Below are 27,739 nucleotides of genomic sequence, written 5' to 3'. Positions count from 1 at the left end.
TAGTCTCTTCCATGTGAGGAATGGCATCGAAAGCCTCCAGGCGTGGCACTGCAGCAGGGCAGCTCGCTGGCAGGAATGTGCACACAGAGGTAGGCCAGGAAAATATTTGAATACAACTTAAGTCATTACAACCAGATCCGAGTTTTCCATATATTTTTCAAGCTGAGAAGTGCCCTTACTTTTTATTTATTTATTTATTTATTTTTTTAACATTGTAGTACAAATGTGGGGAGGGAAGAGAGACTCCGGACTAGTTCAGCCTGCATCCAACATGCATCCATCCTCCTGTGGAACACGTAGGTTCCTCCTTCCTCCCAGATGAATTTCCAGGATGAATCCCTGGTGACACCTACTCCAGAGCCCGGAGAAGCTCACCGGAGCGCGTCCCGCTCGCAGCCGGGAGGGACGCGGCCGATCTCCGAGAGCCGCCGGCGCTGCCCGCGGGGCGGGCGGGGCTGGGCAGGTGCTGCGCGCCCGCGGAGCGGCGGGCGGGGCGCGGAGCCGTCCCCGCCCCGCGGCGCTGCCGCCGCCGCCGCCGCGGCCGCCGGGGCGCCCCGCGCAGCCCCGCCGCGCTATAAGTGCGGGCGCGGGGCGCGGCGGCCGCCGAAGATGCGCCGGCAGCCGGGGCTGCGCGGCGCCTGGCCGCGGCCGCCCCGCGCCGGGGAGCGGGAGCAGCGGCAGGAGGAAGAAGAGGAAGGGGGAGACGGCGGTGGCGCGGGGCGGCCGCGGCCATGAGCTGCTCGGACGTGGCCATGCAGCAGCCCGCCCCGGCGGCGTGCGGGGCGCCCCGCTATCCGGCCGCGCCCGCGGCGGGCTGCGCGCAGGTGAGCCGCGGGCAGGGCAGCAAAGCGCGAGCGGCCGCGGTGCGGGGGACTGGGAGTGCGGGGTTTTTTGGGGAGGCCCCCCCTCGGCGGGTGCACGGCGCATCGCTGGCTGCCCTGGGCGGAGACCTCCGCCCCGGCCAGCCCGCGATGCGCTCCGCAGCCCCCGGCCTGATTTGGAGATGCGGGGAGCTGCCGAGGGTGCCCCGGAGCAACGGAGCCCGGTAAGACCTTTCCTGACAAGAAAAACGCATTTCGCCTCCAATTCTTGAAGCTGGCGGGTGGATGTCGGCTTGCTCAGCTGGCGTGGGGCAGGAGGGAAAAGTTATTTCCTTACTCCTCTCCCGCTTGCGTCCGCCGCCGCGCGTTCCTTGCTGAGTGCCGGTCCGCGGCGCGGAGCAGCGCTCAGCGCGGCGCGGTCCGCGGGCGCGCACCCCGCGGAGCCCGCCGGGCGGGACCGCGCCGCTCACCCCGGCGCTCCTGGAGGATCGTCTGCGGCGAGTTTCCAGCTGAATTTGGTGATCAGATGTATTTTTTTTTTTAAGTGAATCAGGAAATTCTTATCAGGCTGACAGCATTTTTAGACTATGCAGTGCGTGGGTGAAGTGGGACTAATATTGACTTGGCCCTAATGTAGTCATCTGAGAATACATTTTTTGGTTGTTGCTGCATTCCATAAGGTTTTATCATTATTATCCACGAAGATTGTTTTCTCCGTACATGGGAAGTGACCCCTAGTATCAACTTGCCTGGGAGACACGAGTATGGGCTGAAACATTAAAATTCCGATCGTGTGTTGCTGGTTTTTTTTTTTCTTTATTGTTGGGAGACAGAGCCCATTTACAAAAATGATACCCCAGTGAACTTGTCCAGGTTGCTCGTGTTCACTCTAAACGTGAGTTCTGGAAAACTTGCAAGTTCTGCCTCTTGCAGTGCGCCTTTGCTATTATTTTTTTCTCTAATCTTGGTCAGAGCTTGCAGAAGCTTCTGTCTATGAAGTAATCGTACTTAGGAAGTTTGTATTTGGGTATCTGGAGGTCCAGTTCATAGCCTGTGTGCTTTGGAGGGTAAATGAATAAATAAAAACTAAGAGACCTAGAAGTAGAAAGGAGCAATTGAAACTCTGCTGAACTTCCTGATGTTTAACTTTGGAAGTGGTTGACTGTATTTCTCTTCCAGATCTGTAGAACACTTAGTATGGGGCAATACGTTAAATGACCGTGTCATATTGAAGTGCTAGTGCTTTTCATTTTAAAGTATAGATAGGAAATTTCTTCCTCTAAAAGCAGGGCCATATCTAAAATGTTCTAGGGGCACCCTAATGAACACTGAAGTTTCTTGAAGTTTTATTTTAAGCAGAGTTCTTGGGGATAATGCTATTTAAGTAGAGGTAGATAAGCAAGGCAAGGAACATAGATAGCTCTGATAAGCCAGTACAGGTCTTGAGCTGGCACCATATATCACATTTCCACCTAAAAGCTTTCTAAACATGGCTATCCTACCTGTTATTGACAGTTTTAATTTAATGAATCCTGGTTACACTGGTTTTCCTGACACACTTGGAGCTGAGGAGTCTTCACAAGCTACTTGGATGCCAGACTGAAAAGCTGAGCTATTGTTGCTGAAAAAAATGTTGTACCCTCTACTTCTGACAGCTGCTAACTTTAGACTGGTTTATGTGTTTTCTCTGAATCCAATGTTTTCTAAATTAAAAAAAAAAAAAAAAAGAAGTAAACATAGAATGACCTCCTCAAGCATCAAGATTTATTGTTTGGGTAATGAATGACATTTTGCAAGTTTCTGTTCCTTCAGAATTGTCCTGTCGGAGATGCTTAATTAACCGCTAGAGAACGTAACAGAAAAAGATGAAGAATCTGTTGCCAGGTTTTTGATTCTTACACATGTGTTCAACATGTAAAACACTCCTGCGCTCTTTGTGAGGATGATGACCGTTGTAAAGAATGTTCCTCTTCGCTGGAATAAAAACTGGTTTAAAAATAACAGTGAGGGAAGATGAATTAGTGGGATACCTTAAAATAAAATCTCTTCATTGGAGATGATAAAATGGAGCTCACCCTTAAAATATCTGAGGACTCCACCAAGGCATTTTTCAGTGGTATTGTACTACGCTGGTGTCTTTAGTTTGTGTTCTGAGAGAGAAGGGCTCTTCCATGCTGCGCTGCTGTTGGCTTTCCTTTTCTTCCCAGAGCAAGGAGATGTAGGTGTGCCACTCTAACTAAAGCCTGTGCATCTCCACAGGTACTTGTAGTAAAGCCATCTCAAGTGTGTAACTGGTTGTGCCTTGGACTTCAGTTTTGTGTGCTTTAAAGAGCAAAGCAGCTCTTCAGCTGGAGAGCTCAAGTTCTGAGCGTGGGATCGATCTGGAGAGCTAAACCCATCGTGTTTCTTTGGGTCGGGGCAGTGCCTGCAGCAAGAGGAAGGGGGCTCAAATGCTTGTCTCCTTTTTTATTTTTTATTTTTAATGGAAAGTCTCAGACTGCTTTTAAATGGTGGACTAGTGTGCACCTGGATTGTGCAGAAGTATTGTAGCTTTAGGGGTTGTCCATCATGCCTTTTTAAATTCTCCCCACACTAAAGTTATTCCCGCATTTCTGTGTCTGTTTTTTCCTCCCTTAAAATCAGCACGGAATTGATTTTTGCCTTGCAGAGGAAGGCAGAATTTCTGGAAATGTAGCTTTCACCCATCCTTAGCCAGGAAAGGACTTTCTGGCAAATTAATTTAGATCAGATTTTTTTTTCTTTTTTAAGGCTCTTAGTGGACCGAAGCCTGAATTCCTCTTGAATGTTAATGGGAGTGGAGGCTTAGCACCTTAGATCTTTGAGATTGCTCAAGTCCAGGGTGCTTGCTGGAGGGAAGTAAGCGAAACATGGATATATACATGCTCATATGGTGCCAGAATGAACTGATGAAAATGGGGTGTGGCCCTGATTTTACAGATAAATCGGGATTTCCGTACTTCTTTGCCAAAAGACGGAGCGAGCGTGTGCTGGTGTTAGGATACGGACGTGTTTCTGTGTCTGGTGGGGAGCTGTGCAGGCGTGAGGGTAAAACGCTGCAGACTGGCAAAATTAAAACGCTCTTTGCTGTCCATTTTGCTGAGGGGCTGTGCAGCTGGAATAGTGAGTTTTGCCTTTCCGATGGGCTGGGTGAGCAATGGGTGTAACGGAATTCGGAGAGGAACACGTAATTGGAGCAGAATCCCATTGTGTTCCCGGCACACGGGGACAGCTTGTCATGTCACCACAGGCTGGGCACAGCAAACTGCAGGGCTCAGGCTCAGGTAGGACTCACCCAGGCTCACTGACACATCAGCTAAAGACCTTTGGAAGGGGAAGTTACAGTAAATGGTAATTTTGGAACTTCTCCGTGGTATGTAGAGGCAAGCCAACATCTAAGCCAACAGCATCCTTGCTAAATCTAGTCTTGCATAAGGAGTTGTGATATGCTCAAGCCAGACTTTCTGCTGGCAGTCCTGTAGACAGACTATGTCCAGATAAGGCCTTGTCTTCATTAGCAATTTAGGTCACTAACTCGGCTCTTCCTTCCAAAGTGACAGAGTTGCAGACAAGGACAGGTCACATTTGATGCTGTGTCAGCTGGCTGTGGCTAAACCCCAATTCACATGCTGTAACTTGTTCTTTCAGTGAGATTCTTTGCACCATGTGCCCCCAGCTTTTGAGGATGGACTCGTTATGCTAATGCTGTGTGGCAGTCTGCAGTGCCTGATGGCAGGTAACAGCACAGTATGGCTTCACGTTCAATTTGTGCAGTTCAGATTCTTTCTCAGGGCTATTCCATTGCTGTTTGCTATGCTAATTTCTCTGGAAGCTATATAACCTATGTAACTCATCTACTCTGATTCACAGGGTGTAAAACCTGGGTCAGGTCTTGCCCTGTGTGTGAGGTTTTTTGGTCCAATCCCACAAGACATCACTGATATATAAAGTTTGGCTTGCTTTACTCTGTCATTCTGCCTGGGACCAAATTCTATATGATTTTCCTCTAGCTACATAAAATTAGACCTTTAAACTTTTAGGGTACATCTCTGTTTACATGTACAGCAAAAGATATATAAATTAATTCCTTTTTCACTACTTCTTCCATCAGTGGCTCAGCTGAAAAAAAGCTCTCACCTTACTCATTTGTGTGTGTAGAAGTTATTGTTAAATGTTTTTAGGGCAGTGCCATAAACATATCTTTCAGGCCCAGCATTCAGTGCCCTGATTGCTTGGAATTGTCTTCTTCCTTGAATACTTTCTGTGTTATCAATAGGAGCCTGCTTGGCAGACAGCTCCACAAATGGAGGACTGTCTGAGGATTTGCCTCGAGTTTGTTGCTGGAATTCCTTCTCAGAAGCTTATGTCAAATGACAGCCTTTTTCTCAGGACAGGGTCATATAGTGTTTCCTCAGCGTAGTTATTCTTTATTTTTGGTTGCTGTTCTTTTTCTCATAATGGAAAATCTGTAACAGGTGGCCACAGGCACACCAGACTTTCATGCTTGGGAGCATAAAGGACCATATGCTGTATGGTGGCATGTATGGAGATAATAAATTGTAGGGAAAGGCAACCAGTTTATGTGAAAAGTAAGAGCTGGCCTGAATTTTTGATTCAAGCTTGGCTGAAGTAAAACCTCTGTTCTCAAAGTATGGTTGTTTTATTTTGTTGTTGTTTTGCTGGCTACTAACTGGTTTGTGCTGGAAATGGATTTTTTTTCGATTTGCGAAGAGGAATGTTCTGACATTTTTACCAGACACTCTGGGTGAGACCCAGGACCCTTGAAGTCAGCTGGACTTTTGCCAGAGGCTTTAATGTGGCCAACATTTCGCTGCATGAGAACTGTTTTGCTTGGTTCTGGGTAGGGTATGTCAGAAAGAAACAGGAATCTTCAAGGCGAGGATTTTGTGTGGAGATTTTGGACTAAATGCTTTCTTGGTCTAAAAGTGCTCAGAAAGACAGGATAATGATTGTCGAGAATAAACTTCCTTTCTAATATTCCCATATCAGCTGTGATATGCTGTTGACCTTCAGTTTTCTTTTGTTGTACGATTTGAACTGAAGGGTTTAGATTTTCTTTGGAATTCCTTGTTTGTGAATATATGAAATAAAAATAATATAATGTGGTTTGAAGCTGAATTCAGCCTGGGCTGTACAGCTCTATTTACCCAGAGATTGTGCTGTTTCAGCCATGAACTAGGGTCTGTTATCTAAAGGATATAGATACTGAATTTCCCCATTTCCCACTTAAATTTTATATTCTGAATTTAAATTCTGTATTTTGGCCAAGGGAAGATTTTGGGTGTGTGTTTTGTTTTTCAGAGGCTGCTTAATATCAGTCTCTAGTGTAAGGAAGGAGAGGTATATTTCATGAATATATTAAAGTACTGAACATTGACAAGAGATAATACCGTGTTTGGTCAGAAAATACTCTTCATAAAGGTCTTACAGATGCAGTTGGCTGCTTAAATATATGCTAGAACTGTTCAAATGAAAAACTACAAGTGAAACTGGACTAGCTGAAGTTAGTTACCATAAACCTACCCTGGTGTTTGTGGCTTTTTTTGTTTTTGTTCCCTCACACCCCATGATTGTGGGACAAATTCATTTAGCAGCTGATGATCCTGCATAGTGTTCCACTCACACAACTGCAGTCAAAAATACTGTGAGAAGGTCAGAACAAAAATTAGGGGGTTTATGTGCAAACAGAGTATTTTAGGTGAGCTGGGGGGGAAGAACCCTCACATTGTCAATGGATGTATACAGTGGAAAGGACGCATTGCATACAAGGAAAACTTATTGAATAACTTTCTCTCACTGTAGTGTCTTACTTAAAGAGTTTTGCAATTACAGGCTGATAATTTCTTCCTGAAATGCAAATTAATTAGATCTGTGTCTGATCGTGGGCTTGCTGTTTTGAAAAATCATTTAATTTAGAGCTCTCATCCTTTGCAAATAACTCACTGCAAACCACAACTTTGCACTGTAAATAATGAACCCACACACAAGGCCTTGTTCTTGTCCATCAGTCCTACTGTCTTTTTTGTTGAATTAGAAATTTTATTTTTACATTATAAAAAAAGGTCAGATTTGGTGTTTTTGAAAGGAGCAAGTGCTCAGAGCATCTTGTAATGACTGTCCGTGGACTGGAGGGGAGGGAAGAGAGTTGAAATGGAAAATGAATTAGATTCTTAAGCTGTGGAAGGGGGAACATTCCTACGCAGAGAAGCGACTCTGGAGATAAGTTTTAATTTCCTGAGCTCCAGTCCCTATATAGGAGCATTGGAAGACTTCCTTCCTGATCACCAAGTCAAGCCAGGGGCTGTGTTAGCGGTGTGTGTCTGTCTGTAATTGCGTGCTTGTGTCTGCATTTGCATAACTGCAGCATCAGTGCAAGCACCTGTAGGGATGGCAGTCACTTTTAATGTTGTGTGCTGCTGTGTTCAAGGTCTGGCATGTAACAGACCTGCTTGGATTTCTCTAGAGGATCTCTTTCGTACTTTGTCTCTACTTAGAAAAGAAAGCCCAAGCGAAACCAAAAATGAGAAAAGCATCCTCCCCAACCACTTGTCCTGCATTTTTGAGAGGATCTGAGCTGTGGTGCAGCTTCAGGAACGGCCAAGTCGCTGAGGTGGATGCGTTGCAGATTTCCAGTGCACGTGTCTCCTGTGTGTGCAGCTTTGCTAGAACTGGTTCTGTCTTATTGAGGTCCCAGGGGTCCATGATTACTCAGGCAAACACCATGAAGCTCACTTTGAGTGATACCCTAGTAAGCATTTGGGTAACTAAAACTAGGAGAACTTTCTCAAGATGTTCATTTGTTTACAGAAGGCACGAAGCTTTTCCAAAAAAAGTGTAGATTACCCCAAATTCTCCGTTTGCAATAATATGTTTACAGCCTCAGACTGTTTTATTTTAGCAGTTCTAGTTTCTAGTAAAATTGCTTTATTTTGTTGTTTCCGTTTGTTTGTTTTATTTTTATAAGTGAATCCCAGCGGTTCTCCTATAAGTCTAAGTAATACTGTGCTAAACTGAGCCACAATATAACTTGCTTAGTGAAGCACAGATTTACTGGAAATCCAGGACATTGCCTGGATATCCCCAACTGAAATAAAACTGCATGTGTCCCTCACTGCTGTTTGTGCAACAGCATCTGAATTAAGGGTATCTATCACTGATCTGCTTTGCATTTATCAGTTAACTCACTGGAATGTCAGATACGTTGCTTAAGTTGCCATGAGCTTTAAGTATAATAGGTTTTAATTCCACTTGTCAATAGCTCTTTTTTACAGTTATTTTTTACAATAACCGTTCATAATTAAAACTTCGCCCCAGAGTGTTTATTTTGTACTACGGTGAGAAAATTTGTTTTTAGAAAGCACTGAATTTAAATGTATTGATGGTACACAAGGTCAGAAAACAACTTTAGATTTTTAAAATTGTACAAGCATATTTCTTGTAAAAATGAAACTTTATAGACTGTGTAGTTGTTTAACTTTTTCTATACAACTACTTCAGAGAAAGGGTAAAAAAGCCATAAACTTAAAGAGATTCTGATGGTGCTAGAATGTTGCCAAGCAAACCATTAAAGATAAGTCAAACTGTAATTCTATAGGAATGCTATGAAATACTTCTGCATATGGACTGTAGTTATTTTTTTGGGTTCCTGAAAGTGCTTGTGTGTAAAGTCAGCTGTGGAAATGGCTGGCTAGCTAAAAGCTATGATTCCTGCAACTTGACTGTTGTGGGGAGAGGGTTTTTCCCTGTGAAAACAGTTGTAGAGTGGAACATCTGAAAAATATGTTCCATGCAAAATGGATCTTCACACACATTTATTTTGACATTTAGGTTTGATTTGAGAGAGAGAGAGAATATTCTGAAATAGCCATTCACAGATGGCTTGTGAGGGTTTTAGGCTTTTATATGCTTCTCTGTGGTTTTGGTTTGGGGTGGATTTTTCTGCATATGTTTGCGGACTTGTCAATCCCCCTCTTCCCCTAGATCACATGTTGAATTTTTTATGACTTGAATTTTTTTCCCTTTTTCCAAAAGCTGATGTTAAAAAAAAAAAGAAAAAAGGAAAAGAAACCCCTCCCTTTCCAACCTTAAAACAACAACAAACAACCCCAAACCAACCAAAAAACCAAGCTCTCAAACCCCTGACCAACCCCCAGTCACCACCTCAAGGTATAACTTCCTGTGATAAAAATGCTGTTGTCAGTGAGTGAAAATTTATGCATTTTGTGGATTTTGATAATACAGTAGAAAATTCTTCAGGAAGGAGGAAACTCTCCCACCTTTACAGCTTCAGCAGTAAGTGTGGGGAATCTAGAGGGCCCTGTACACTCAGCTGAAAGGAGTGTGCCTGGAGAAACCTGGTGCTTGCCCAGCTGGTTGTGTGAAATGCGCATGCTGTGTATCTGGCCACCCTTCCACGGGGCTGGGCTTGACCTCTGTAGCCTTTATTGATGGAATATCCTCCCCAGGTGGGAGTCAGGAAGGAATTGTTAGAGCCTGTCTGCTTTTTTTTGAAAGTATTGAGTGAAAGCTGTTGCTGATAAATTGTGGTTGTGGAACATGCCTGAGAAGCGGGTCCATCTGTGTGAGAGGAATAGAGACTCTTAAGTGGGCGCTGGTACTCTCTTCTTTGAGGAATACCAGTGGGAAGTATTCATGTAGTCCAAATTTAATTACAAAATGAATAATCGGTTATTCTGTGTATTCAGTTATTTTTTGTTAAGGAAACTGTATGTTGAGCTTCTGCTGAATGCCATCACTGATACATCTCTTCTTTATTTTGTTTTTAATCCCAGAAGAAGTTAGCTGTGTACAACAAGATGCAGGAGTCTCTGGAAGTGACCCTTGCCAGCAAGCAAGAGGAGGATGAGAAAGACCAGCCTGCCGAGATGGAGTACCTGAACTCTCGCTGTGTCCTGTTCACTTACTTCCAGGGAGACATTGGTTCAGTGGTGGATGAGCACTTCTCCAGAGCTTTGAGCCAAGCCAGTAGCTTCAATTCAGAGACTGCCCTTTCCAAGAGCAAGGCAGGGCTGAATCCTCTGTGGAGAGGTAAGAGGGGCAGGAACTCGCTCTCTGTGGCGTGGCTTACTCGGGCTGCATTGCAGTAACACACATTGCACTGCAGCTGAAATTCTGCTTTCTGTGGAAGTGGAAAAATCCCCCTCAGATCTCCAAGAGCTGAGGAGCTTCTTGAGTTGAGTGATCTGAGGTGTTAAAGGGGGAGAGAGCAGCCGAAGGCATGAAAGGAGCAGGCATCTCCCGCTCCTGCCATATCCTGTCTCTGCCAGGAGCTGCGAGGGGAGGGAGCTTCACAAAGTCTGCTGCGAGGTTGGAAGCTTTTTTTTTTAGCTGCAAGTGTGAAACTTGGCCTGTGAGGCAAGAGCAAAGCTTCTTTGGGGTGCTGCCCTTGGACCTGAAGAAAAAGTTAGGCAGCCTTCTCAAGTGACTTTGCCACACAGTATTTTCCTTTGCAGCTTGCTTGTGGGAGAGGTTCAGATGTTCTGGCTTGCTGGGTGTAAAATGGCCATGACATTACTCTGCCTCTAAGCAGGGAGCAGAAATGTGGTAGGTTCTGCGAGGCATTTACTCACTCTCCAAACATCTACCTCTTGTTATGCATGTAAGTGCTTATATATATGTATTGATGTGACAAAGAGCAGATCTTGCCAGAAACACTAGGTAGCCCTTAACAGACAAGACTTCCAAACTGGAAAAAGCGTAGCAGTAAGATGCTGTTTCCATTCTGCTGGATGTGGCAGTCGTCTGGGTATTTTTTAAGATCCCCACAGCTGCATTGTTTCTGATCACATCCTTACGTGGATTGGCAGAGGGGTGCAAACTAAGCAAATGAGTAATGGTGAGCCTGGGTTGATGAGAGAGGTAATGTGGCATATGAACAGGAGCAGTGGTGTTCTCATCAGCGATGTGGAGGTGAGACTGCATTGATGATAGCCACAGATACTAAAGAGAGATGGGATATTTGGAAACATCTGTGAAGAGAAAAATAGCACACAAGAACTTGCTTTCCAGAAGGATGATGACAAATCCGAGGAAGTTTAAGCAAAGGTCAGCACAAGTGGCTGGGGAGCTGGAGGAATTTATGGCTTGAGCCGGGACCATTAATGTTAATGGGAAATTTTCCGTTGACTCGACTGAGAGCAGGATTGAACCTATGGTTACTAAAAAGAAGACTGGAGCGTTTATAAATGGCCCAGACAGGCTATAACTGTTTTAGCAACAAGGATCAAGGCAGTCCCTAGAGACCCCATGCCCACAGCAGGCCCACTTCATCGAGCTTGGGGATGTTCTGTGGGTGTGGTTGTGTGTCTTCCCTTTGGCCCCAGACATACCCTGTTGTTTTTCCTTGTCCCCGCTCTGGTTTCACAGCCATCCCCAGAGGGCTCTGCAGGGATGTGAGTGGCGTGGTGTGAGGGTTCTCCAGCCATGCTGCCCCCTGACCCCGTGTGCCCCATGCCCTCAGTGAGGAATGGAGGTTGGCATGTCCTGAACATCTTCTGGGAATAAAGTAAGGAGATACACCCTGTGCCATCCCTGCACCTGCTGGCGGGGCGTGAAAATCCCTGGGGAGGCTGCTGGGAGCTGAGGGCATTTGCTGCTCCAGAGAAGAGAAGCTGACAGGAGCTTTTTCAGAAACCCATCTGGGCCTGATATATTTCTGCTTGAAAACAAGGGGGAAGGACCAATGCTGTGAGCTTGGTCTTCTGATTTATGCACAATATCAAAGATGCTCGGTTACAGCACGTGAATGTGAGCTTATGTCCCATTACCTAAAGAAGTTAAAATATCATTAGCTTGAAGTTCTTCCATAAATAACCTTCATGGATAGTCAGAATTGCTGAAAATTTCTTACTCAGAGATAAATTAGAAAAAAAAAATATTTTTGCAATAGCTGTTTTGGGAGATGCACGTTTCAGTGGAAAGTGTGTGAGCATGAACTGGCTCCCCAGCTCACTGCATTTTCTTCTTTATCTGAAAGAAGGGATTAGCAATGTTTTTGACTTCTTTTTTCTTTTTTTTTTTTTTTACCTTTTTTCTTTTTTTTAAAGGTGTTCTGATAAAAATACAAACTCTGATTTTATCATTAAGGTCATATTGCAGAGGGTTTGTTTTTTTTGAGAAGGGATTTTGCTTAAGTATGAAAACTATAACCTGTTCTAAAAGAACAAGTTTTTATCATTTGCATGTTGAAGCTACTGATCAGGTTAGGCTAAAATTATTTGGAAAACTGATTTTTTATAAAATACAGTTTTGTATGACAGGCTCGAGTAATGTGAATATTGAATTTTAGGTGTAGCTGCCTGAAATCTTTTGCCGGTGCTGATGATACCGTGACACTAATGTTACTTTAATGGTATTTTTATCAACATTTTACTCCTTGCTGGAAGTGTTGGGTTGTTTTTCTATCTTACTTTTCTTTCCTCTTGGCTTAAGTGAGAGCTGATGTCCTACAGAAAGCTCCATACGTTCTTTTCCTTTGTTCCAGTGTGTGTGCTTCTGGTGTGTTTTCAGAGTGTGTTGTGAACATTTGAGTTGGCCACCGTGAACATTTGCATCAACCGCAGCTCCGTGGTCCCTGGGATGCTGCCTTGTCCCTGCCTCCCTGTACTTAGGGTAGGAAATTGTGGTAACTGTAGTATCTTTCTTGGCACACAGTTTTTTTTGTGAAATGCCTCCTGAAAGGCCATGGAAACACAAGAGATTTTTGAATTATGTTTTTTTCTATCTCAAGAGCAGTGTGGAAATGGCTGTTTCTCCATGTTCCATAGAGGCCAGGTATCCCTGAGCACTTGGGGTGGGTGAAATTTTCCTGCATGTTTATGTGACATGGACTGAGCCTTTTATGTCCAGTGGCAGGACTGACCTTTCCCAGTGAGAATGGCCACACTCAGTGATGCCAGTGGGGGCTGGCCCCTGACAGTGTCAGGCAGCAGTGATGGCTTTGGGAAACCTGCACAGGTTTGCAAAATGGAGATGACCAAACATGTTTGCTGTGGCCTGGACCTCCTGCATGACTGGTAAAGCCAAGCTGTTATGCAATCTGGGATGAATTCACGTTGGCAGATTCAGAGGTTTAAAGTGCTCTCTCCTGTTACTAAAGCTGTCCTGCAGATACTTTGTGGTTTTCTGTGCTTTTTTGAAGTGCAGAGCTTTGGATTTAGAGCTTTTCCATGCAGATAACAGCCAGATAGTTTTCAAAAACTCAAATACAGAGGTTAATTTTCCAGAACACAGGCAGAGCATTGTCAAGCTGTGCTCCTCTGTGAACTAGTGTGGAAAACAACAGAGTGGACATGAAGTTGGATTTTTTTTTTGTATCAGCGCTGCTGCCAACAGCACAAGCCATACATACTCTCCATCTCAGAGTAATCCCTTTTTACAAGGAATGGTTTACAAATAAGGAACAACACCAATTTTGGAGGAGTGCTAAGGCTTCTGTAATATGCTTGAAGCTCTCTGTAGTCTTCAAACATGAATTGCAATAAAAATACATTGCTAAAAGCAGCCCAACCTTTTGAAGAAACCCATGGAGTGCAGCTTGCCAGATAAGTTTGCAGCCTCTGAAGCATTTTGGCACAAAGCATCCACAACGTTTGTCCATGGTATGTTTGCAAAGTTTGTTTCCAATATCAGAAGTTAATCAGACTCAAGAACTGCCTAAATCAAAGCCAACTGATGTGTGGAAAAATTTCTATGATTTTAATGGATTTTAAAACAGAGACACGAGTGTCCTAGTGATGCAGTCAGAAAACACTTTCAATTTTTTTACTTCCAAAATATTTTTGTATAAGCAAAGTTCATGGGCAGGAGTGTTTGAAGAATTTGTTCATTCTCAATGGTGTCTTCACCCAAGTCTTATTCCAGCTGCTTATTAAACAAAGCAAAACAAAAGGTGATTTAAAAAAAATAGTAGTTTTACAAAAGTTATTGGGAACAGAGGATTCCTCGCCTCATCAAATACTGAACTTCCCTGGCTTTATTCTCCATAGGCTATTTTTATGACTGTTCTTTCATCAGAGGTGAAGTTCTGTATTTTTATGTTTCCATCTTTGACCAAAAAAAAAAAAAAAAAGTCCTATCAGAGCTGAGAAATACTGCATGAAGCAGTGCTTTCTAGCATGAGCTGGCAAGAGGATTGTGAGAATGGAGAAGCCAAGATTTTGCTACACATAAAAAACACTAACTGCTCCTTCAAAAGAGGAATTTTTAGAATGTGATTTCATAATGTGAAGGTATTGAAATCCATTTAAATATAATCTGGGCCCTAGCTGTACGAAGCAGCAAGTCTTTTAGTTCTGACAAAAATCTTTTTGTGCTATATAGATGGTTCTGCTTGTATGATCCTGTTGGGTAGAGGCCATCATGAGATATTCTATGAAGGACTAACATAAGCTGTGTTAGATATGACCCATCAAAGCATTAGCAATGAGTTTGAGAAAATCAGGTATTCTTTTAGCCACGTTTCCTGTTCTGCAGTGTGAGCTGGTTCTCTTTCCTCTGAAGCATTTGCAGCCACAACAGCTGCCTTTCTAAATTATGTGCTCTAGTTCTGGGCAGGAGTTAGTGTCTCCTCACGATTTCTGTACCAAGATCCTGAGAGGGTTCTGACTCTATAGCCTGAAAAAGAAAAGTCTTCTTGGAGTGGGGGGAGGGATCTTATGTATGTAAAAACCTGATGGAGGGAATGAAGATGGGGGAGCCAGGCTCGCTTCAGCAATGCTTGCTGACAGAACAGGAGGCAGTAGGCAGAGATCAGAAAACAGGAAATTCCATCTGAATACAAGAAAACTTTTTGTTTTGTTGGATTTCTTAGGTTGGTTGTTGCTTTTGGGGATTTTTTTTGAAAGGCTGCAGAGTCTGGCGCTCACTCAAAATCTGAGTGGACGTGGTCCTGGATGACTGCTCCAGGTGACCCCACTTGAACAGGGGAATTGGACTATATAATCTTCCTACCTCAAATGTCCTGTGAGTTTCTGTTTACTGAGGCAGCTTGAGTTCAGCGTTACAAACCTCAGAGAGCAGCAAATCGTTGTGGGGATTTTGTCACGGAATGTGTTGTTCAGCTTCGGTCACACTCCACTTCTTTCCTCCCCACCAGAAAGCTCAACGATTTCCAGCCCAAGGAGCGGATTCCCGACATCGTTTTGGACCAGCTCTTACCAGCCTCCTCCTCCACCCTGCTTAAGCGGAGTGCACCCCGATTTCCCCGTGACTGCACCAGGCACCTTCCCGAGCCCCGATCCCAGCGGCTGGCCGGGACACGGCCTGCACCAGACTGCCCCAGCTCCTCCCCCGGCCGCCTCCGAGTCCTGGCATTACCCCTTAGCGTCTCAGGTGAGCCCCCCGTACGCACACATGCACGATGTGTACGTGCACCGCCACCACCCTCACCCCCACGTGCACCACCACCACCACCACCACGGCCCCGGCTCGCAGCGCGACGCCCGCTTCGGCTCGCTGCTGCTGCCCTCGGTGCGCGCCGCCAGGATCCCCGCTGCCCCGGCTGACGGGACCAAGGCAGACCCCGCTGCCGGCGCTACCTCAGCCTGGGCCGGAGCCTTCCACGGGACGGTGGACATCGTGCCGAGCTTCGGGTTCGATGCAGGTGAGATGGGTCCGTTTGGTTGGGTTTTCTTTTCGGTGGTGTTGTCTGTGATTTGTTTGAGCAGAGATGTGAGCTCCCTGCAGCTGAAGCAGGGCTGGCTCTCAGAGCCGTGTCCAAATGTATTTCCAGGTGGGAATCCCTCCTGTAATTCCTGTCAGGGCAGCTCTCCCTGCCTTCTGCTGAGAGACCTTTATCTGCCTTGGTCCCATTCAAGCCAGATCCCTCCAGTCATTGCTGTCACCCCTGCCTTCTGCTGAGAGACCTTTATGTGCCTTGGTCCCATTCAAGCCAGATCCCTCCAGTCATTGCTGTCACCCCTGCCTTCTGCTGAGAGACCTTTATGTGCCTTGGTCCCATCCAAGCCAGATGAGTTGTGCCACAATCTGCAATTTTTGTGTAGCAGCCTGAACTCCTACAAGTAAAGTCCAGGGTAAAGAACAGAAAAGGCCCTTGCATGGTATCCACGGGTGTTCAGAGTTCCCCAGCACGCCCATCTCCCAGCTCTCTCTCCATATCTGGAGGGGGCTGGGGGTGACCCTGGTCTCTGGGCAGTACAAAGATGAGGGAGTAGGGAGGGAAGTGGCTCAGGGACACAGGAACCAACACAGGAACAGGGAAAAGAGCAACTGGGGTCTAATAGCTTTTTGAGGGAAGCTTCTTGTGTCTCCCTTAACCAGGGAAATGCTCCCCAGGGTCTTCACATTTTTGTTTGTTTATTTTTATTTAAATCTTGTGGGAAAATATTAATTATGCTTCTATGAGGAAGTTCTCAGCTTGTTCAGCTAGTTCATATGTGCATTCAACAATATACAGCACCAAGAAACTAAGAATTTGCAGCACATGAGGACTGCGTCTTGAGGTGGAACAGCTCAGCATTTCCTTCCTGTGTAGTATCCAGGTGTCACATGGAGAATACAGGTCCTGATTGAGCTGTTCTTGCCATCAAACTAAATACTTTTCTATAGGGTGTAGGCAGAGGTGTGTGAATTAAATTCATTTTACTGCAGGGTCTGTAGTCTGAGCTGCAGACCATGAACTCCATCTGTGTCTGTGAGCTTTGAGTGGCAGTCTCTGGTCTCGGTATCAGAAGCAGTCTGGCAGCCCTCAGGGTCTGAAGTTGCTTGCAGTAGGGTGACTGACAGTTCCCAGTGCATCCATCCTGGAGCTCATGGGCCCCACTGAGGGCTCCCTTTTTGGTTTGATATTTATCTCACCAGCAGCAATCCTTGCAGATTAGTACTTCTTAAAGACAGCATGTTATCTGAGTGAGGAGACATGAGGTTTGTATCTTTGTTCCCTTTTCTTAATCTATTTGTCTCCATTTTTGATAGCTCTCTCTGACTGGTTCAATGTGTGAGAACCACTTCCTTGCCTTGATTAGTGAGCAGGGGAACAAAGAATGGATGGAGGAAAAAAGGCTGTTTCTTAAAGATGAAATATTATGAACCTAATTCAAATCTGTCTCTTCCCTTTAAAGCAACTGGGAACCAGTAATCTCCTCTAAATACTATGCCACTTGCTGTCTTGATGTCAATAAAACTGTGAAAAAGCTTATCAGGATTCTTAACAGTGGACAATTTATATATAAATAACATTTCTAGCTAAACCACGATACAAAAATAATTATACTTGATGCTTTTGGGTACAGAATGATAAACTAATCAGACTGGGATCTTGAGTTTTCCTTTGTGACAAACCCCACAAAGGGGTGTGAGCTGCCTTGTCTGAAGCATGAGCAGGCTGTCACTGCCACTGGTGTAAGGGAGAAGCCCTCCTGGACCCAGCCCCAGCAGAGTCCTGGTATTGGGCTTAACCTTTGGGGGTGGAACAGAGAGCTGTGTAAGGAATTGTTAGTCAGGAGAAGCCTCTGCCTGGCTTAGGCACAAGTCCAGCCTAGACTGTGAGTTATTTTTCTCTTTAAGAGCAAGTACCTCAAAAAGGACTGGGTCCTAGCACTGCCTTAGAGAATAAGCACAGCTTTGGCTTGGTGCTGCCTGCTCCTTGTGAAAATCCCTGGGGAGGGGTGGTACAATTGGGTGCTAATTTTGTCAGGATCCTGATTTGGCAGCGGCTTGCGTGTCATTTGGTTGCTCAGCGTGGGAGACAGTGGAGAAGATCTGAACTGTTAACTTCTGACCCATGCTTGGTTGTGTGGGTTTTAGTCTGTGAGTTCCTGTGGAGAAAAAGAAAGAGGGGAAACGTGTGGCTGGTTTGAAGAACAGGATCTCAGCAAACCAATGTCTCACTAATTTGAGACTATTCAAAAGGGTCACACACACTGAAACACAGCAGCAAAACCCTGTTAGGCAGCCCCAGTTTTGGAAACAAGGGTGCAAGCAATGAAACACAGCAGGTAGTAGAAACCTGTGACATTAAAATTATTTGCTCTCCTCCTCTGCACACTCATCCCTCCCATGCTTTCCAGGCAGAGGCTTGCTAGGAAGGGCAAGAAGGCTGAGCTCCCTTTTCAGCTTTGCCTGCAGCTTGTGCAGTTGAGACAAACAGGTTATAGGCACTTGAGGCCTGGAGAGAAGAGGGAGCTTATTTGCTCAGGGTTTTGTGTGCACATCCAGCAGAGTCATCCCAGGAAAGTGTGGGGAGAGGAGGGGGTTGCTCAAATACCACATGGAGTCACATCCAGCACCTGCTTCATGTACACTTCAGGGAAAGCAGATTTTTCTGGATAAATCTCCTTATCACACAGCATTTAGTTACATTTAACTCAAATGTCAAAGAGCTATCTCAACAGAGAGGCTACAAACTCAAGGGCCTGGAAGAGTGACATAAGAGGGCCTGGCTTTTAGTGACATAAAGTGCTTTCTCCAGAGTAGGGTAAGGACATAGTAGCAAGAATATGTCAGTTCTGAAAGTGTTTGTTCATATATCGTTAGAGAAAATAACCTGTGGAGCTGTCAATATATCAGATTCCATGAGCTTCAGGTGATTTATGTTAAAGAAGTTCATTTGGTCTGTACCTGGACATTACCTTTTGCAGTCCTTCACTTACAAACTGATTCTCCCTCTCCTTACCATGGGCCACATTTCTTTATTGCTGCTGTCACATGGATTATAGGAACATCTGCAAAATTCCTCACGCTGAATTATGTGGAATGATAGTGTTGGGATCAGGGCAGGCTGGCTGTAATCTTACCCTCTTCCAGCTACATTGTTGTGTCCCTGCCATGCCAAGCCTAATAATGGATCTTGTGAATGGATGATGCTGAAGCACTTCAGAGGTTAAGAGGAGGTTCCCACTGCATGCACGGTGTAGTTTGGGAATTTATGTTTCAGAACACATTGTGTGGGACATCAGCACAGTGCCCTTCACAGAGCTGACAAACTATTGATCTGTCTGGCACATCTGCTTGAACTTACATGGTCCTGTTTAGGGGATGAACGGGGATTTAGCTACCTGATTGCTGTTAAATGTAGCTTGATCCTCACGTTGTAGGCTGCAAATTAACCCTTTCAGAAGCTTCTGTATCAGTCCAAGTGCAATTAAAGGAAGTGCTGGTCTGCATCAAGAGCTGTTAAAACCTGCTAGGTTTGTGTCTGCTGGTGTGTAGTGTCTATCCAAAGTGCACAAGCTGCAATGCTCAATAGAAGACTACATTGCATGTCAAGTATTGATATAAACACATTGGAATAAGCAGAGCTTGTTTGGATTTAGGGCTCAGTTCTTTGCCCTGCTGGTGTCAAGCAAAGCAAGGTCAGGCTGTCACCAGCTCTGCCTGTGGCTCAGGGCTGCAGCTGTAATCCAGTGTCACCACTAAAGCTTCCTGCTTGTGCTTAAGCCATGTCCAGCATTTCAGATCAGGGGTTGGGGAGGGGAATTTCTGTCTTGCAGAATGACATGCTCTAGCTGGGGGTGGTTGTAGCCACCCTCAGGAGCAGGATGGGAGGTGTCCTGCACCCCAGGCTCCTCAGGTGAGCAGTGGGGTTTGGCTGTGCTGCAGGAAGCCCATGGAGGGAGCAGAACAGAGCATCTTGCCCTTGCCACTGCAGAGCCCAGGAGGATATCCTGTCCTGCTGTGGGACAGATGTGCTGGAGGAGGCTTCCTGCAGCCCCAGCACACTAACAGCCAGGCAGGACTTTGGCATGAGTGATGGCTGTAAATCTATTAAAATTGAGGTGTACATTCTTTATCCTCTAAAGTTATGCACACTGAGGTGAGTAATTTCAAATTTAGGTGAATGAATCACCATCCTTTAGTCCTGGTTTACTCAAACCCCCTTTTGGAAATGCCTGTATGTCAGTGTGATACATTGAATATGGAGTTTGAGGGGCCAATCCCTTTTGTATGTTTGTCTCTGTTTCACACACATCCCACAAGTTTGTCCCAACTCATTAGATTTGCTTAGATATTCCCACAGGATTTTCATAATGTTAGTATGGCAATTAGCTGTAATGTAGGTAGCCTAGGGAAGGGGAATTTTCTTGGAGTGGCAGTGCTGGGTGATGCAGTGCAAGTGAGGATTTCCTTGCTGAAAGGAAAGCACTGCAGGTGGAAGCTCTGGGTGAGCTGCCAGCCTTGGATTCTGTGTGAGGACTGCAGATGGCATTGCCTTGAAGGAGATGGGAATATAATGAGGAGTAGGCATGGAAAGAGTTCTATCCTCAGTTCTGTAAATAGGGCAACTTAGGTTTTTTGGGTTGTTTTCTCTTGCTGTTTAGAGTCTGTAGCTATACCTTAAACCTTCTTGTTGCAGTTACCTGTCTTGCAAAGACACCTGCCTAGGAAGGTGCCTGTTCAGCTAGTTATTCCCTTTCTACCACTTGCTGCTGTCAGGTGGAAGATCTCTTAAACATGTGTGTGTGTCATTTTTCTAAGCTGCCACCAGGAGCCATATAGCCTGTTTCTCTTCTTACAGGCTTCCATGGCCTCTGGTGTCCTTTAGTGGTCCACTGGTGAACCTAAATGACTTCTTTGAGCTCTGAGAGGTTTCTGCTGACTCTTTTTTTTTTTTTAAGGTCATCTTTGTTTAAAAAAACCCTGTAAGCAGCAAGGGAAAAATAGCCCCAAATTGTCACCACTAACTTTGAGGGAGCTTTGAAGGGAGTTAACAGCAATTCATTATGACTGTGTATGATGCTGCCAGGGAAACAAACATCTCTCAAGCAACAAGGAGACATCTTCATTGAATAAAGAACCTCTGAACTTCTTTTTATAGGCATGCTCTAGCTGAGGGACATCCCAGTTATTCCAATCTGCAGAAACAGGTGCAAGTGCATGCGAAATGGAGCAAAAAGCACTAAACAAAACCCATGGGCTCTGCTTTCCCTTTCTCTTCACTGCTGGACACAGCTTGGGAATCCTCACAAGGATAGAGCCATATGCTCGCATCTTTTATGTGAGTGCTAATTGCTTGCAGCTCAGCTCTGAAATGTTGATCATCATTAAATATTTAACTGTTTATAAACTTAAAGCAAGGAGGTAGTTGTCAGATCTGAACTTTCCATGCCTGTTAGGCTTTCTGAAAACTTAGGGGTCTCCCTCCTTATTTGCTGTGTGATTGGATTTGGAAATTAGATCCATGTCTAGCACATGGTTAAACACCAAATGAACACAGAGCTCTGGTGGTTACAACATCACAGAGGTCTGGAGTTGCACCTATTTACATTAGTGGTGAAATTAACACTAAATTCATAGCAAGTCAGGGGCCTTGGTACAGTGCATAGCAGGAATGATGACTTGTAGTGGGAAATATACCTTGATTTCATGGAATGTGATTTACTTGCCTCAAAACATCAAAGGGCAGGTTTTAAATCATTGGGACTCGAGTGCCTTACTACCTCTGAAAATACGTGCCTGGATCTGTGTCCTTTACTTTCCCTATAAATGAGTAAGAATGTATCTTCTTTGAGAAATCTAATCTGCACCTGCCCTGCTGTTGTTTGGATTTGAGGTTTATGCCCTGTTAGGTGTGAATCGAGAGATTGGATCCCTCTGGAGCAGAGAAATCCCAGATTATCATGCAGGTTCCAAGTCTATAATGCGAGAGCCACAGCATAGCACCACATTTATTAGATAGTCCTCGCTCTTTTACAAAGGAAAATGTTAGAGGAACTCATAACAAATGCAAGCTGAAAGCCATTAATTTTTCCCATGTGGAAGCACTAGCCATTCTTGGCTGAAAATCTTGCACTCAGTAGGTGAAATTATTTGGGGTTTTTTGCCTGCTGCAGGAACATTTTCCCTCTTTCCTCTGCGAGGTGAAATGCCACAGAAACTGTGAAATCCTGAAGTGTCTCGTCATTTTCTAGAGGAGATGGTGTCTGTGGCTGGACCCTGCCTGGAAATACTGCTCTACTGCCTACTGGATAATTGATGCAGAGCTTTATGGAGGGATTTTTCTCTCCATGCCATCCTCCACATGAGCTCAAACCAAGGAAGCGCATGCAGGAATTTTATCACCATTTCTGAAATGCTTGAGCCACAAACTTCAGTATGGTTTAATTTTACCCCTGATCAACTAAAAGGTTTGGAGCAGTAACACTGTTACTAACAGGTCCTATAAACTGTTAAATTGTTGTTTAGGTTTTTTTTTCTTTTTCTATTTTTTTTAAATTCAAAACTTGTTTATTAATTATTTATTAATTTAATATTTATTAATTTAATATTTATTAGCACTAATTATTTTTCTTTTCTGAAATGTAGGTCTACAGCATCAGGACAAGAGCAAGGAAACTGCTTGGTTCTGAGGTGCAGAGAAATGAAGACCAGCTAGAGCTGGAGTCAGCAGAGCTGGGCGGGTGATGCAGCAGTGGTTGACTCCTCCTGCGTGGAGCAAAGGACACACATGAAGATGAAGAGCCAGCTATTCTGGTTTTGCTATTGAGCCTTTTATTTGTAAGGCCGTTTATGGGTCCCACAGTGTTGGAAAAAAACCCCAGAAACCTAATTTGTCTTTCTTTCTCATCTGAGCCTGCTGCAGCTGGGCAACCTAACTCCTTTCTGCTCCTTTAACAGTGTTTTGTTTTGTTCAGCTTGATATTTTTATGAACAGTCTCGATAGTCAGGAAAAAGACTCTCCCTTGACTACAGTGCGCCTTCTTTCAGGAAAACAGTATTTTGTAGCTCTTTGTGCATCTATTTTTGTAGAAATACAGAAAGTTTGGGTAAGGATCGATGGGCTATTTTAGGATGACATATTTTTTTAAAAAAAATTGTAAAATTGTTAAGTTCTGTTTAAAGAACTTGCTCTCAGAGAAGCACTGGCAAAAATGTATAAAATGCTATTTTTAGATGTCTGTGATGTGTTTGTGCATTTTGGGTTTTTTTTTTTTTTGTTTGTTACCTCAAATGTCTTTCTTTTCATTTTAAAGAGCTAAACTCCTTTGCTTCCACATTACTAGATTCTGATGTTTTTGTCCTTTTGTTCTAGCTTAAGCAAGTATAATTCACACCTGAAGTTTCAGCCAAATATTTTTTTCCTGCTGTTAGATAGTAGTAAAAGTGTTCTTGTTTTTCTTGCCTCTAAAGGTGGCTTTGTGCTGTGCTGATTGTCTGAAGCTCACAAACACCTTTAGCATAGAGCAGAGCTTGAGGTTACAGCAACTGCATTTCCAACCCATCCATTCTTTCAAAATGGACCAAATACTCTTAAATCAGACACGAATATGAGCCTCATCTATGACCCTTTGAAGCTGTTGAACACAGTTCCCTGTGGGTTATGGTGCAGGCTGTCATAGTGCTCATAAATATCAGTACAATCTTACAGGCAGGACTTTCAGCTAAGCCATTTCAAGGTGGTTACTAACAACATCAATATTCAGGGAAAATAAAAAAAAAATCATCCAGGTTTATAAAAACGTGTTTTCAACTGGCCTGAGCAGCTCAAGGAGAGCACAAGGGAAACTCCTGCTGACTTCAGGCTGCGTTTGCCTGGGCTGGGCTGTGCCTGGGGCTGCAGGCGCCCAGCTGCAGCGCTGCATTTCGTAACCAGCTGGGCTTGCATGCACTGGGGCTGGCAACAGCAGCGTGCCCACGTGGAGCCACAGCCCCTCCCCTTGGGCAACCCCCCTGGCCTGGGCATCCGCTCTGACTTGGCAATAAAGGCTTTGGTGGGAGCCAAGGTGGGCACCATCAAATCCTGAGTGAGGGAGGCGTGGGCTGGGCTGGGTCGTCTCTGTGCCCAGCCCCTGGGGACTCCAGCAAGGCTCAGCTGGGACTGAGGGCAGCCCATGGTCAGCACCTGGGCTGCTGCATCCTGGCTGTTGCTTGGAGATGTTGCCCTTCTGCTCTGTGCACACAGGGTCCCTCTGTAATATTTCATAAGGCTCTTACAAAGCATCATATTTCTGTCACCACTGCTCTCGGACATCTCGTGTTCGAAAGACACGCTGGCCAAGTGGAAAAACCAAGATGCAAACACATGGCTGAGATAAGAAAGTTTCATTTTAAGGCGCTGAGCATTGTGAGTGTAGTATTGTCAGGTGGAAACCACATGGATGAGTGTGTGAAAGGGGAGGGGGGCGTTGGGAAGTGCCTGCCACTCTGAGGTTCCCTGCACTGCTGCTTCCCTCCAGGCTGTTTGAACTTGATCCTATGAGGTGTTGAGCATTCTCCCTTGTCAAGAGAGAGGGCTTGGCTGCTGGCACTGGAGGCATTAGGATTATATCACAATTTGGCAAGACCCATAAGTCTCTACCTTGCCGATTCGAAGTTTGAGTCAGTGTATAAATGCTGAATGGACTATACTTAAATATTGCTTTAAAGTAATATGGTTGTAGCCTCTGTGTTGGGATGATGCATTAAATGTGGTGAGGTTTTTTTCCTCATCTTTGTAGTCCATTAGTATTTCTTTCTCTCAATAAATTTCACTCTCATGACAGTTCTCTATATTATTGCTGCTCTGGTAGAGCTAGCTCCTCAATTTGTCAATAAATACATAATGCAGTGGGGAAACTGTATGGGAGGGAATGGAGTACCAGCTGCCACAGTTCACTTTCTTATCAGGACAGTACAGTTCAGGAAATATTTCAAGAAAAAGAGTTCTGACTTAGGAATGTTGATAGTATTAGAAATACTGTGAGGGAAAAAAAAAATCTTAAGTTTTTTTCTTTTCTTTTTTTTTTTTCTCCCCCGCCCCCCCCCCCCTTGGTCTTGGCAAAAGTGGAACTTAAAGAGACAGTATGTCCTCTTTGAACTTGAGGGAAGGAGGGTTTGGGTGGCAGGGGAAGCAAAAGAAAAGGTAGCATTTCTTTTTGAGGTGTTTAAAGCTTAACAAGAGAAATCTGCTCAGAGCCTTCCCCTTCACAAGCTCACACTATGGGGGACCTCCTCTGGTTCCCTATAGATGTCAAAGCAAAACAGGGCAGGAACAAAACACAGTTTGCACTGGAATTTCTTTCTGGGTTGTATCTCTGAATTGTTGATTAGTGGGGATGAAGAAGTGGGGAAGCTGTTGTCTCTTCCACCTCCAGGACTACTGTTCTGCACAGTTTCTGCTGCTGAACCTGGGACTGAGCTGGTGGAACTTCTGCAAACTCTGGGTGACAAGTGCCAATAAAAACCTGCTGTTTGTAGCTATTCATGCACTAGTCTGTCAACTTTGAAAGTGTATAAATTCTTCTTTTCCCCTCAGTCACTAATTGTCCCCTGTGCTAACAAGTGAGAAAGGAAAAGCCTAGCCCTACTTCTGTGTTCTACAATTCGAGGGATGGGAAGGGAAAATAAAAAACAAACCCACCCTTCCCTGTGACAAACTTTTAAGTTAAATTCAGCAGATTTCCTTCTCTCCCTCTTTCCCATACACGCACACTTACACACACGCACAGAAGTGCTTATGAGAAGCAGATGCTGCCATGGTTTTGCTCTTGGAAGAGGAGAGGAGCACTCGCCTGCAGTGGTGGGGAATCGATGGCAGCCAGAAGGAGCAGAAAGGTTGAGACTGCTTGTGTTTCTGCAGACAGGAAAAAAAAGGCCCTTGAAATCAGGTCACAGATAAGTTGTGTGTCTTAATGCATTACTAAAGGAGTTGTTTCATTCTTTTTATGTGTGGTGTGTTCTGATGCTGTCCCAAGGAAGTGAATGATTCATTTTGAGAGGGCTTATAAAACATGTTGTACTCTGTCACTGTTTCTGGGAGAACATAGGGAAATGATTGTTTTATGTCAAGAAACTCAAAATACTGACCTTAAAGTTGTCCAGGATTTTATTTTATTCCTGCTAATGTTGAGAAATCTGACGTCAATTTTTATGTCTTCATTTGAAGACTGGAAGGGTTCAAGTTGTCCACTAGTTTTTGAGAGGCAGATGCCAATTTTTTCCAATGGCCCATTTCCATCCCAAGAAGAAGATGGAATAGTGCAGCTGCTGACTGCCCAGGAGATTGGATTTCTGGAATTTCTGGAGAGCTGAATAAGCTGCACTTGGCAGTAGTAAAATGGACTCTGTTCTGATTCCTTCCCTCACCAGACACACAAGTTCAGGTGGTCCTTGGTAAATTTTTTGTCTCAGTCATCCACACCTGCATCAAAACACGTCTGAGAAGAGATCTCTCATCACAGCATTTGAGAGGGAAGGGAATGTCATGTTTCCTCCAACCTGCCCTTAGGATTGCCTTGCCTCTTCCAGCCTTTCTGCTTCCAGGCTGTTACATATATCCTGCTGTCCCTCTCCCACAATTCTTCATGTGTATGGATAGATTTCTCTACAAATATATTCATACACATTCACATGTACCTGGTTCCCTCTGTTCCACTCTCGTGCCTCAAATGCATGTCCTTTGGAAATGAAGTGAATTACTTCATCAAATCTCATCTGAGATGGAAAATGTTGGCATTTTATTGCATTCTCTGTTAACTCAGGAGTGATTTTTTCCCCTACTTATTAAAAAACCTGAACACAACAAAAGCACATTAAAAAACCCCTTTCAAATCACCTGATTTTTATCTGTAAAGATGGTCATGAAATCAGCAGTTACATAGAGAGGTGCAATATATTGGTTTCAGTAGACAAGCCTATGATTATTTTAATTAATTTCAGGTACAAGCGTTTGCTCCATTTCAATGGACCAGCAACATATATATTTCCTAATAAACAATTTAGAAATACATATATTTTTCAAGTGAAATTCTTGGTTTTAGTATGTCGGCCTTTGAGCTTCTAAAGGGTATTGGATGATAATTACTGTTTGTGTGTGGGTTTTTAAAAAAAAAAAGTTGATGCATGTTGTTTGAAGCTAAAATCTCATGTAAAGCGGGAAAGTATTTAAAAATAAATAGTGCTTTTACATATTAGCCCTATGGGCACAATCTGAGAGTTGTGGTGCAGGAGGATGCCCCATTAAAAAGTAAGGTTCTATTGCCTAAGCAAATTCGAAATCCAGGAGAGGCAGGAGTGGTCTTGGAAAGGCTGAGCTGGTGGAGCTGAGAGCAGATATGATCCTTTCTAGAACTGTATGCACATGGTTGGGCAGTCACTGCTCAATACACTAAATTTGGGCTGTGTTAGCAGGTTTATACTTACGGGGTGAACTGGTTGCCAGGGGGAACTGTAGATGTCCTTGGAAAGCCATGTTTTGGCCCTTTTAGCCATGTTTTAGCTGTCCTTGGCCTGCTCAGTGCTTCTGACCCTCTCCCAGTTTTTGCTCTTCAGTTTGCATGCCACCATGGTGGGACCTCTGAAATCTGGGCTGGAGTTCCCTGGGAAATGCACTTTTTTTTTTTTTTTTTTTTTTTTTTTTTTTTTTTTTTTTAGCTCCCAATAAAGAAAATATAGGGATGGGGGCCTTTAAAACATTTAAAACACTCCAGTTTTTACATGCACCTGCTCAAAGGTTCAAGCCTCCAATGCAAATCAGCTGTGCACTCTGGCTGTTTCCTCCCCTCAGTGTCCTTGGAAACCTTCAGTGGCTCTGAGATGGTTGGGATGGGACCAGCCTTAAATGCCTGAATTTCAGTCCAGTGGTGGCCTGGGGGCTGGACCAGCTGTGATTTGGTGAGCTGGGGCTCAGGTGTTTGGTACCTATAGACAAGCAGTGTTTATAGGAGTTTGAGGTTTACAGCAACTGAGTGCAGTGTCTGCAGAACTGTGCTGCGCTTTTCCTGCTCGCTCTTTGTAGCTTGTTGTTTAAAACCAGCAGTCAAATCAGGGTCCCTCTCTTTCCCCTATTTGTTTTTCCACCTTGCTTCCCTCAAAACTCCATTGAAATTTTTGCCCCTCGCATAAAAACTGATGGGGGGTTGGGGGGCGGCTTTGTATAAAGAAAAGTGTCACTGTTTATTACTGAATAAATAATTTAATGTGAA

General features: G+C 44.4%; 1 protein-coding gene across 3 annotated transcripts; it reads left to right on the top strand.

The window, feature by feature from the left end:
* VGLL3 (vestigial like family member 3) lies at positions 1-27,739 on the top strand. 3 transcript variants are annotated; one of them, XM_021541287.3, is made up of 4 exons: positions 1-89; positions 9,653-9,908; positions 14,977-15,483; positions 22,143-27,739. In XM_021541287.3, the coding sequence occupies exons 1-4, from the start codon at positions 21-23 to the stop codon at positions 22,184-22,186; spliced, it is 876 nt and encodes a 291-aa protein (XP_021396962.2). In that variant the 5' UTR covers positions 1-20; the 3' UTR covers positions 22,187-27,739. The 3 variants fall into 3 exon arrangements, with proteins under 3 accessions (XP_021396962.2, XP_021396952.2, XP_021396943.2); XM_021541277.3 differs by lacking the exon at positions 1-89 and adding an exon at positions 652-824 and having other exon boundaries at positions 9,656-9,908; XM_021541268.3 differs by lacking the exon at positions 1-89 and adding an exon at positions 653-824.

The sequence above is a fragment of the Lonchura striata genome, chromosome 2 (assembly GCF_046129695.1).
Source record: "Lonchura striata isolate bLonStr1 chromosome 2, bLonStr1.mat, whole genome shotgun sequence".
Classification (NCBI taxonomy): domain Eukaryota; kingdom Metazoa; phylum Chordata; class Aves; order Passeriformes; family Estrildidae; genus Lonchura; species Lonchura striata.
Note: the sequence above shows the minus strand (reverse complement) of the source record. Positions and strands in the feature narration are given on the sequence as shown.